At 32.0% G+C, this 12507-nt stretch overlaps 1 protein-coding gene across 1 annotated transcript; it reads right to left on the reverse strand.

Moving 5' to 3' along the window:
• Positions 1-879: 879 nt before the first annotated feature.
• On the reverse strand, positions 880-12231 carry LOC143058457 (acyl-CoA 6-desaturase-like). The gene is made up of 12 exons (XM_076231943.1): positions 12018-12231; positions 10207-10347; positions 9469-9615; positions 8699-8800; positions 8083-8142; positions 7131-7196; positions 6318-6378; positions 5472-5548; positions 5040-5137; positions 4300-4476; positions 2918-3043; positions 880-1955 (listed from the first exon to the last, which is right to left on the reverse strand). Exons 1-12 carry the CDS (start codon positions 12201-12203, stop codon positions 1895-1897), a joined length of 1302 nt encoding a protein of 433 aa, XP_076088058.1. The 5' UTR covers positions 12204-12231; the 3' UTR covers positions 880-1894.
• Between the last annotated feature and the right edge of the window lie 276 nt (positions 12232-12507).

Below are 12507 nucleotides of genomic sequence, written 5' to 3' on the forward strand. Positions count from 1 at the left end.
TTATTATCTTTTTTTTTATTCGAGCGTCACTGATAAGTCTTTTTGAGAGGAAACTCGCGTCTGGCGCAAATATAAAATTTTAATCCTGGGGTGGTGTTCTCAAAAGTATCCTAAGATTCGTCGTAAGTCATCGATAAGACCGATTTTAGGATGGACTGAGGATCGACCTAGGACACCCTTAAGTTGCGTCTAGAAGCTATCTCAGACGCATCTTATGTTAGAACGTCCTAATCATATCCTATGTGCGAAATCCTAAATAGTTAAGTAATTGTTTGATAAAATATTTACTAGAGATGAAACCAATTAATAAAATTGTTTTCAAAATTTTGTAATAACAAGTATTTAATGAAATGCATGATTTCAAATGTAGTTATAAAATGATATAAAAATAGGATTTTGATATAAACTGTAAAACAATTTGTTTTGAAATGAGAATATTGAATTTGTAGTGTCATCTTATCGTTAAAACACGAAGTTCAAAGTATAAATCATGCACAATTTCTTTATAGGAGTAAATAACCGATAGTGCGTCTCTTTTCATGTTCATCTTCACGTAAACATAATGGAAAAAAATCATACACAAAGTTAGGATGAAGGTATGATGATCTTAAGACAACTAAATAGGTGTCCTAAAATTAGGACGAAAATGTGATATATCCTAAGTTAAGAGAGCTTCGAGAACACGACTTAGGACAAACTCTTGTCATAAGATGGTGTTAGGACACGTCCTAATCCTAAGATAGCTCTGAGAACACCATTCCTGATGTCTATGATGAGTTTTATACACTATCTGGTACATTCTGGTAAACTGGTATTAATTAACTATAAACTCGTCAAAAATATCCCTATGAAGAGCTAGCTTACTAGTTATATGGAAATATCTTTGATAGCTTTGTGATGCTGTGATGCATCTATATATTAAGTATTGTAAAAATTCTTAAACATTTTATAAACTAAAATTAGATGATTGCTAAATATCTTGCGGCAATGTAAAAAGAACATTCTTAACAATTGAATGTTGCTAAAGTATAAATTCCTTCTGTTTTGAACCAAGCGACCATGATCAAGATTTTGTTAATTTGCTTGCTTACAATGTAACAGCCTACAGAAAGGCATGTTGCCTAGAATGTAGGTATCAATGATCATTCTTATTAGCACATTGGTCGATGCTACAAGTAGTGGTTGTAAAAATTCTATTATTTCTTTGTTTTCCTCTTATAGTTGATGTGTTTACATGTGTCAGTACAATTTATTAAAAAAAAGATTAGCTAAAAGACAACCTTAGAAGGATAGAATTATGCTCAATGAAATATAATAAAATTTTATTTTACAAAACACAAAAAAATATTAACAGAATTATGCTGAAATTACTGAAAGGTTTTAGTACATTACAAATAGTATAATACATTAGTGATATGAAGATGATAACACAATATTGACTGCTGTACTCCTATTTTTGACATTTTTTACTCTTTGGGTATGTTTGTTTTGTTCATGCATCGTTGACAATGTAATGGAATTTGATACGACTGTCATACAAGTGAGAGGTTTAGCTAGCTATAAAACCAGGTTCAATCCACCAATTTCTACATTAGAGAATGCCTGTACCAAGTCAGGAATATGACAGTTGTTATCCATTCGTTTGATGTGTTTGGATTTTTGATTTTGCCTTTTGATTTTGGATTTTCCTTTTTGAATTTTCCTCGGAGTTCAGTATTTTTGTGTTTTTACTTTTTACATTACAATTAATTGTCTTGATATGACTCAAATTAGTATACAATTCATATTAATCTGATTATATAACAGGCTTCAGACATACTGCATAGAAAAAAGTAATAGTCATTTGATCCTAGAGGCACTACTTAGATAAGCTAGAATAGTATTGTTTTAGTTCTTAAGACAAATGATGGGCATGGTATGCAGCACTCCATAACTCTCCAGAGTCCTTTAGGCTTCTACAAAATAAATTACTTGTTTTACAAAACAAGGGTACCTGATGACAAAATTACTAAGTACCACATAAATCTTTGGAGTGTTTTGTGAATTTGTTCGTCTTTTATTATTTGTTTGTGTTGACATGGCGCTGTCAGATTTTCTTTCGACATATGAGTTTTGAATGTCCCATTGATACAGTTCGGAACCCTTTTCAAAAAGCGTTGTTTTAGGTAGCAACTGTCTATCAAATCACCTATAATGATAATCAAAACAGTATTAGAATTATAATCAATTCACGATTAGAAAGATTAACAATCATAACTAGTTAGAAAATCAAATCTTGATTAAAATGATAATAAAATCATGATTATAATGATAATCGAATCAAGGTTAGAATGATAATCAAATCATGAATTGAATGATAATCAAATCATTATGAAAAGAAAATGATAATCGAACTATGTTTTGATTGATTTGAAACACAAGGCTTTGTCGTTATTCCCATTATGTATAGGGGTGTCAATGATATGAAAGAATATCAAATGACATATTACTAGTAACCGGGAGATAATCGAGTATTAAATCCATGTAAACACAAAAAACTACGATATGTAGTGAAATCTCTCCTCTTTTATAACGATGTAAAAATGATAAATTGAAAAAGGGATAGTTCTACATAATCTGGCGAATTTCAGACTTTATTAACCAACGAAGCGAATGGAAAACAACTGTCATTTTTCTGACTTGGTATTAGCATTTTCAGAAATAAATTGTGGGTCAAACCTGGTTTTAAAGCTAAAGAAAACCCACTCACTCACATTTGGCACTAGACGTTTGTCAAATAACAACCAATCAAGCTCTGAAAATGAATGCAAGAAACACTGCAGTGTCAAAAATAAATACGAATATGTAATGTTTTTCTGATTGAAGAATATTAACTACAATATTGTAACCTTACGGTCAACATCTCTTCATCTCTTACCTCAGGATATCCCCAAATGCTCTTTGCAGAGATTTAATCTGGAATGGTATACCATGCTTCTTGCAAAGTGATTGAACAAGTGGACGCACCTTGTATAAGTTGTGCTGAGGCATGGTTGGAAATAAACTGTTGGAAAAAGAATAGAAAATAATTGTCATGGCGATAGTCTAATTATTATAATGAAATATCTGTATAACCATACAAATAGCAGGAATATAATCTAAATGGAAATAGTACTTTATAATATAAGAGAGGGACGAAAGATACCAAAGGGACAGTCAAACTCATAAATCTAAAACAAACTGACAACGCCATGGCTAAAAATGAAAAAGACAAACAGAAAAACAATAGTACACATGACACAACATAGAAAACTAAAGAATAAACAACACGAACCCCACCAAAAACTAGGGGTGATCTCAGGTGCTCCGGAAGGGTAAGCAGATCCTGCTCCACATGTGGCACCCGTCGTGTTGCTTATGTGATTACAAATCCGGTAAATAGTCTAATTCGGTATATTGTGCGTCCTTCGATTTAAATTCATCACAAATGTCCACACATAAACATTGAAATCCAGAAATTAAGTATGTACTGACAATCTTTAGTTGCTTACTTCTACGTCATATGTTGGACTCCGCATTAGCAATCATACCACATCTTTTAAAATCAGTTGAAAGAACAATAAAAGCAGCTTTTCGATGTTACTGTCAGAATTTGTTGAAATATACTTTCTGTTTTATCAAATTATGACAAATAACCATTGCTATAACTACAACATGTATAAGTAAGCTAAATTGAAGAAATTAACACAATAAAGTAAAATTGGAGTGAAAAGTACTATAACGAAAATATCCAACTCCATGTGAAATTCAAAACGGAAAGTCCTTTAAAAAATGACAAAATCAAAAGCTCAAAGAACATCTTACGAATGGATAATAACTGTCATATTCCTAACTTAGTACAGGCATTTTCTTATGTAGAAAATTGTGGATCGAACCTGGTTTTATAGCTAGCCAAACCTCTCACTTTTATAACAGCGGCATCAAATTGAATTAAACTTACAAAATGAAAGTAAAAAAAAATATATTGAGCTTTTCAATATGACTGTCAGATCTTCTTGCAGCATATTTCCGTTTTACAAAACTATGATATACTAGTATTACTACATTAATATTTTTTATACATTCAGGTGATCTGAAATCGTGCAATAAATACATTAAAGAACACACACACACAAACAATACACTATTTTCATATTACCGACTGTTGACTCCGGACTATTATGAATTTCGACAGGTTACCCGTTTTAGATAGAATAAACTGGTATGCGTTCAAAAGCAACAACTACAAAAAGTAAAATCAACGTCGATATAGGTACTTACTGATGCTCTATCTGAAAGTTTAAACGTCCAGTAAACCAGTCGTTGAACAATGACTGTTCATGATCACATGTGGCAAACAGTTGCAGCTTTAACCAATGTTTGTTGTCATCATGGTCAATATTCATCGGAATATGGTTAGACTGAGTTACCCAGGCAAACCACATTGAATCTATTACCCTACAATAATTGTAATATGGAAGATATCAATGCATAAACAATAAATATTTAAACATCATGTTATTTTCATAGATAAATTGGAGCTTCATGCACTTTTTCAAAACTAAAAAAATGAATGTTAGTGGTAAAAAAATGTTGTACATCGATTTACTTACCATTGATGAAAATTTTACACATTGGAATATTTCATTTCAATTAAGTCATTCACATGATATCTAGTTGTTGGTTTTTGTGTGTGTGTGTGTGTTGTTTTTTTTCATTTTAGAAGAAATGCATACTCAGTAATTCTTTTGTAATATAATTGTATCTAAATTTATTCTAAGTAATGAAATTCCTAATAAACATTGAAATATTAATGATATAATAAGAACAGACTGTTTCTTGTTATCATGGTTACTTGATGCGTTTTACAACCATTAGGTCAATGACACTGCTGGCGGTCATTTTGTCCCCGAGGTTCTCACCAGTATTTTTTCATCACTGTTTAACTTCGTTAAATTACTGTTTCCTCTTATTTACTAGGCATTATTTATGAACTTACAGTAGTTTTAGTACTGACCTACCTGAACGCTTCATAGTACACAAGTGTCCAGCCCCATCCTAACATTGGTACGAAAAGGAACAAAAACTTTATATTGTAGATAATCATAACGGCAAGATCCTGGAACATACAATTATCAGCTAAAAACAGGAAGTTACCGTGCATCTATCAGAAGATAATGATTATCTCACGTGATTGAAAAATGCTATTTAAAAGTGAAAGATTTGTCTGTAAATAATAAAATAAAGGTGGGACCATATTCATGATATTGAAATATACAAATAGTTTGATTGGTATCTTCAGACATACTGGATTAAAGGTTTTTGTTATTGAGAAGTTTGTAAATCATGTAAGACATCTATAGGATAACAGAATTGTCGCACGTGTCATGTTTTGAAGATATCTATAATGCTTATATCAGGTTCTCAAACTGCTAGATATAATCTATACTTACCACCCATAATTTTCTAGTTAAGACATGTTTATAACATGTATAATGGAAATATATTGGAAATAGCAGTGTTGGACCAACTGTAAAGTAAAAACATTGCATATAGATGTGAACAAGAAAGGCAATGTATTGTCTTCAATAATAAAGAAGTTTAATACAGCAATGTCTTGACCTTTTAAGCATTTTTTTTTCATATTTAAAACTATTTCCCTTTTAGCCAATTCAAACTTACAAAATCGGCTTTCATTTTTCTGTTTACTGTATACTACTAGTATGTTGATTTTTTAACGATTAGAAAAAGATGAAAATGTCTGAAAGTTAAAACAAATTTCCAGAGCAGTTTGTTTAATCAACCCTTTTCTACATCATAAAATTCCTATACCATGTCAGGAATATGACAGTTATGATCCATTCGTTGGATGTTTCGAGCTTTTGATTTTGCCATTAGATTAGGGAAATTTCCTCAGATTTTTTTTATCATTTCACTTTTTTGGAAAACAAAGTCGTGTTTCGTGATGTGTCCCTACCGGCGAAGGAGTCCGCCATTGCAAAATAACGAATAACATTCATGATTCGCCCGAGACGTTGACATTAAGACAACTGATAATATTTGCCCCAAATCTTCCATGCTAAATGTGTTTCTTTAGAACTGGTGTTTAATTTACTATTTTGACATAACATAATCCCGTTCATCAATACCACATTTTCTGAAACTTAAGTACTTTGTTCTCGTCAGTTTTCTCAGAAGTTATGAACAAACATCTTAGATAACCGTTCGAAATTTACAGGTTCAAAATGCTTACAAATTGGCAAAGTGAATTGTCTCTAAATCGTTATCATACTACTTACAAAGCGGGAAATACTTGTCTTGTAGATTAAAAGGGAGATAACTGTTCTTCGACTGAGCAACCTAAATAGCAAATAATGGTATGTCATACTAACTATTGAAAATCTGAACATAACCAAGTATGTAAAACCTGGGTCGTTTCATTTTTTAAGATTTGAAAATCACGAAATTAGATTGCCCTGAAACAGATTAGAAAAAGGCTGAAGGCGAAATAAAGTGTCCCCGAAAATTGTTTTACAGTAGTTTGTACAATTTCTCTGTGCATTTACTATCTGTGAATATATTTTGAAACGATACTGTTTGAATCAAAATGCTATTTCGTTTGTTATCTATTGTCTGTGGTACAGTTGTTTTGAAGATGTAGAAAATACTTTTTTCTCTACTGATTCTAATTGCAATATAATGCTATTGTTGTCCATAGTCTATCAGGTCCATAGATTGATATAATTAAAAAGTGGGATCCCTAAAAATATTCCAAGCACACAATATGCATATGTATCTCCATCAGTGGTTGTCTTCTGAACTATATTTTTTTTATTATCTTGAAAATAAGGCGCTCAGATATCTGCTAGTTTCTGATTGACAACATTAAAAGACTCGGTGCGACTTAGACTAGATTTTGCATGACAACTTGTTAAAGACAAAATGCTGACCTCTCTAACTATTTGATAATGTGTTACTTTCAGATAAGCAAATCGCACTGAACTCATTCAAACAACATGGCTACATTTTTTGGGAGCGTGGCTCAGATATGTTATATTATTTAAAACCAAAACGCTTTACAAAGTGTTGGAAAATCTGCTATAAAGACTCACCTCAACTGGCATTACTTGACCTACAACAAGAAACTTGTCGAGTCTCACATCAGGATCCTTCCCAATCTGAAAAACACGTACAGTAACAATAATGAATCTTCAAGAAATTTGATTTATTATAGAGGACGTGTTTCGTATTATATATTTTTAATTATTTGATAGCTATGCTTAAATCTAACGGCCGATTGATTTCAAGTTAACTCCTTTGTACACTTAACCCTGCTGTTTTGATTTGTTTATCGGTTATTTAATTCAACTTAGTATTTTGTTCGGATTTTCTATCATTCATTATAACTTTTAAAGTAGGAAATTCTAGCTCTGTCCACCAACATATTTTTTCAATGGTTAATACAACTTCTCAATAGACGACATAATGCAGTTACTCAAGTGTTGATAGTTCGAAAACAATTTATGTTTAATAGTCTTAAAGAAAATCAATGTTGGTGCCAATTAAGGCTGTACTCAAAAACTATACTCCAATGTTGATAGCATTTCAGAATACGTTTATATGAACGACAAATTCGTTTACATGGATTGTATCTTAATTTGCAAGCTTTTTAAGAAACTCAATTGTAAAAATAAATTCATACAGGTTGTTTTAATTATTGCAGCACTCCATATCTGCATTACTTGTACTTGTGCAAATAATGCGACCATCTCTATATGAACTCCTTTCGGATGTCACATGTGGAGCAGGATCTGCTTACTGTTGGAGAGCACATAAGATCGCCCCAAGTTTTTTGGTGGGGTTCGTGTTGCTTAGTCTTTAGTTTTCTCTATAGTGTATAGTGTACTATTATTTGTCTGTTTGTCTTTTTCATTTTTAGCCATGTCGTTGTCAGTTTTTTTTTATCTATGAGTTTGACTGTCCCTTTGGTATCTTTCGCTCCTCTTTGCAAATAATTGAGGTGTTTCCAATTGATTGATTCCCCATTCTTGTGTATCTACTGACCACATTTGGTTTTGCATGATGCTGAAAATGCATGTGATTCCACCAATGCGGAGAAGCTCCCTGAAAGAGAAAAGAAAAATCAATTTCCTAGCGTGCATTAAAACATCTTTAAGTATTTAAGTGATAGGATAAATAATACATAAATAAAAATCAAACATATTGTCAGCTCTTTTCTGGAAATCACAACATTGAAAAAAAGATTCCATGTACTAGTATGCAGCTATTTAAAATTCATAAAAACATATCATACAGTCTCTTATCGCCAGTTTAAAATCCCTTTTAACCAATAATTTTTTTAACTTCCTTTTATGAGAGTTTGTATTGTATGCTATTTGATACTAAAATATAGGTCGACATGTTTCAACATACACTGGGAATCGTTTGATTACAGTATTGTTATTTTTAGATTTGTTTCACAAGTAATGTACTCTAAAAGAATCAACAGTTTTATCATTGAAAAGCAAATAAATTATTTGAAATCCAAATGTTCTCAATCGAATTTGAACAACAGTAAGTGTGCTTCATGAAAAGAAACAATTTTCCAGCAGTTGAACATATCTTCAAGACTGTGTGTGTTAGCTGACATTATGTTTGTACTGTCTCTCTATAATTATACCTTGTTAAATGCAAGTAAATAATACTCGAAGAAACGATCCATAGATGTGTTGTGAAAAACAGCAAGATGGCCGAAATCGTGTGATAAAAAAGCACTTTGAGCCTGAAAATATAAGTATGGTATATCAATTACCATGGATATTAAACTGAAAATGTACTATAACTAGGCTGTTGTCTGCTGTGTGGTTGGTTTGTTGTCTATTTAGTACATTTCCCATTTCCATTCTCAATTTATTTACAATTTTAAATCCTAAAAGTATGATATTATGATAACTTTGTCTATTTTCATTATCATTACTAGATTAAGAACAATCTTGTTATTGACATCTTTTTGTTTCTGTTTTCATTTTTATCAAAACTTTCTGTATTGAATTATCTTATCTAAATAAACTCATCATAGATACCAGGACTAAATTGTATGTATACGCCAGACGCACGTTTCGTCTACAAAAGACTCATCCGTGACGTTCGAATCCAAAAAAGTTTTAAAAAGCCAAATAAAGTACAAAGCTGAAGAGCATTGAGATCCAAAATTCCTAAAAGTGTTGCAAAATACAGCTAAGGTAATCTATGCCTGAGGTAAATGCCTTTGTTCACATGAAATAAAAATCTTTTTGAAATACTGAGAACATTGCTCGTAAAGATTAGTTTCTGTACAGTAAGGAGAAATAAAATTGATTTCAGCCTTTTTCTAAGTTTACTCTCCTTTTCTGGAATACAGATATAGCTCACTCGTACACATTGTGTATTTTTTATAGAAATCATACTTACTTGAAAAGTTCCGTAGAAAAGTAACGAAATTACAAAAGGAATCCAGCCACTACCAAAATAATACAGCGTTAAGTATGCCAATATTTCAAAAACAACTACATGAAGAAAGTAAAGTGCAAAATACCGGAAGTTCGCTTTGAACAGACCCTGAAATGAGAGATAAATATAGATATAAATAAATGCAATACCTTTTATAGAATGTCGTGTAGAGAAACCCATTGGATGATAACATATTAGTCGAGCGTTCGAAATCATCATGATAATTCGGAATTTTGTTTCTCCTATAGAATAAACCTTGGAGGTCGGTATGCTTGCTTATACTTTTTTAACCATATCGACGCACTCCTTTATTGTAACGTGTGGACTTGTTATGGTATCCACAGTGTTTTTACGTTGTAATGAAGGCTTGAAATTATTCAGAAGATCTTTAACCTCAAACATACGGACTCCATTAACATTACACATGAATAAAAAAATACGTTTTGTACATTATGTTATTACTCATCATTCAAAACAACTTTGCAAGAATTTTAACAGGACTTGTACATGAAACTGTAATTTTAATCACAACGGTATATAATTTAGACTGCACTTTATACAGAAACTCCCTTAATTTAGTTAAGAGTTATTGATCCTATGTTGAGTTGTTTGTTAGATCTAAATCCAACCAAAGAATTGAAGCAGTCCAGCGATAAGAAAGCTCTTATTTTCAATAATAAAATTGATTTAACATTTTACCATTTGTACAGCAGTTAATCGTAACTTTCTAAAATCTTCCTTGATACTCTTGTCCTTTGCATCTTTAACAGTTCCCAGATGTAATGGTTTCAAATATCTTTTTACGCTCTCTAGATCATTGTGGAAGGCTTCAAATGCGTCCTTGAATTCAAAGATAACAAATTCATAATGTGCATGTCGAATATAATTAGTTATCAAAGGTACCAGGATTATAATTTAGTACGCCAGACACGCTCGTCAACACAAGACTCATCAGTAACGCTCATTTCAAAATAGTTATATCCTTGTTGACCTTTGAACTTTATTGCGATAATGATATAAACGGAATTTAAGTATGAGAACAAAATCCAACTTACAAACACTAATAATGTTTATAACCATATCTAACATTCTTCTGTTGTACTGTTATACCACTGTCCCAGGTTAGGGGGAGAGTTGGGATCCCGCTAACATGTTTAATCCCGCCACATTATTTATGTATGTGCCTGTCCCAAGTCAGGAGCCTGTAATTCAGTAGTTGTCGTTGGTTTATGTGTCACATATTTGTTTTTCGTTCATTTTTTTTACATAAATAAGGCCGTTAGTTTTCTCATTTGAATTGTTTTACATTGTCTTATAGTTGTTAATGTCTGTGTTATTTTGATCTTTTGTGGATAGTTGTCTCATTGGCAATCATACCACATCTTCTTTTTTATAATCACTGCATATGTTTTTTTATCCCTGAATTTAGATGATTTTGTGTATATCTATCGATATGATTGTTCAACAAAGGAGCACTTCGGGAAAAATGCATAAAATAGGAAAATGATTAGAGAGGTCCAATTACCAGTGATTATATTGTAATTGCAGACGTCCGTGTTCTTTTTATCGGTCATTGTCGCGTAAGTCCTTACCACCAAAACAACATCTGTTCTCAACTTTTTCATTTCGGTCGATTTTAAGGTTAAAGATTTCATATGTACTGTACATATCAAATAGTTTCTTCCTCGGTGTTTTACGACGGACATTTGTATGCGACACTTTGAAACCATTCGCTTATTATTATTTATGGTTAAACAACAAAAAATTACTAAACTTGATGCTTTGGAAACTTTCCGCTGATGATTTTACGGTAAAACAACAAAACTTTTCCAAATTTGATGGTTTGGAAAATTTCCGCTGATTATCATTTATGGTTAAACAATAGACATTAATCACATGTGATGTTTTGAAACCATTCACTTATTATCCTTTATGGTGAGACAACACACATTTACCAAATTTGATACTTTGGAAACTTTCCACTGAATATCATTTATGGTACGACAACAAAAAAATACCAAATGTGACGATTGTAAACCTTCCCAATGTTAACAATACCAACAAACTGAGTCACAAGTAGGAACTTCTGAACATTTCTGCATATTTCACCTCAACATGTTTGGTGGTCTCAAGTTCTTGAATATTTATTTTTTATGTGCAGAACTTTGTGATTTTATTTTTATTTACATTATTTTCGACCTGGTGTTTTTAATTTTGATTCAATTGATACCTTGCGTTTTTACCTTTTCCCCAAACTTATACAGTGAAAGCTCTTTAAACCAAACCTCTTCGGACTTAAGATTGTGGTCGATGTTCGGTTTTATCAGGTTCACAACGCACATAATTTAATATGATGGTGTTTACACACATGTTTGGTTTATTTAGGTATTCGAATGATACAAGATTCAGTTTAGTCAGGTTTCACTGTGCAGTTGATACAAATCATAATCTTTCTATCATATGTTAAAGCATATCTACTGATATAAAACTCGAATGATAGTTGTACTTACTGTGGCATCTTGGCCAGCATAATGACCTATAACTTTACTACCACCGGGATGACGATTGGACCAATCGGTGATGTCATAGACGTTATCTTGTATAACAATCCATCTGTCGCCTTTCTTATCATGCCTCGATACTTCATCAAAAGTATAGACTGTCGGCTGCTGATCCAGTTTACCTCCTCTGCCCATGTCTATGCCAATATTGGTATCTGTATATTTGTGCTTATTTACAAAACAAACAATATAATATAAAATTGAGAATGGAAATGGGGAATGTGTCGAAGAGATAGCAACCCGACCACAGAGCAGACATCAGCCGAACGCCATCAATCCGTCTTCAATGTAGTATTCATGTTTCTAAATTTATACAAAAGTAGCAACGTAAATAAAGCACGTACAATGTGTTGATATCAGAAATAATTTTCCCGTAATTTTACAATAAATTAGAAATTGCTGCACAATTTTCTGTCACTGTAGATGCTAGTAAATGAAT

Source organism: Mytilus galloprovincialis, chromosome 14, assembly GCF_965363235.1.
Source record: "Mytilus galloprovincialis chromosome 14, xbMytGall1.hap1.1, whole genome shotgun sequence".
NCBI lineage: Eukaryota > Metazoa > Mollusca > Bivalvia > Mytilida > Mytilidae > Mytilus > Mytilus galloprovincialis.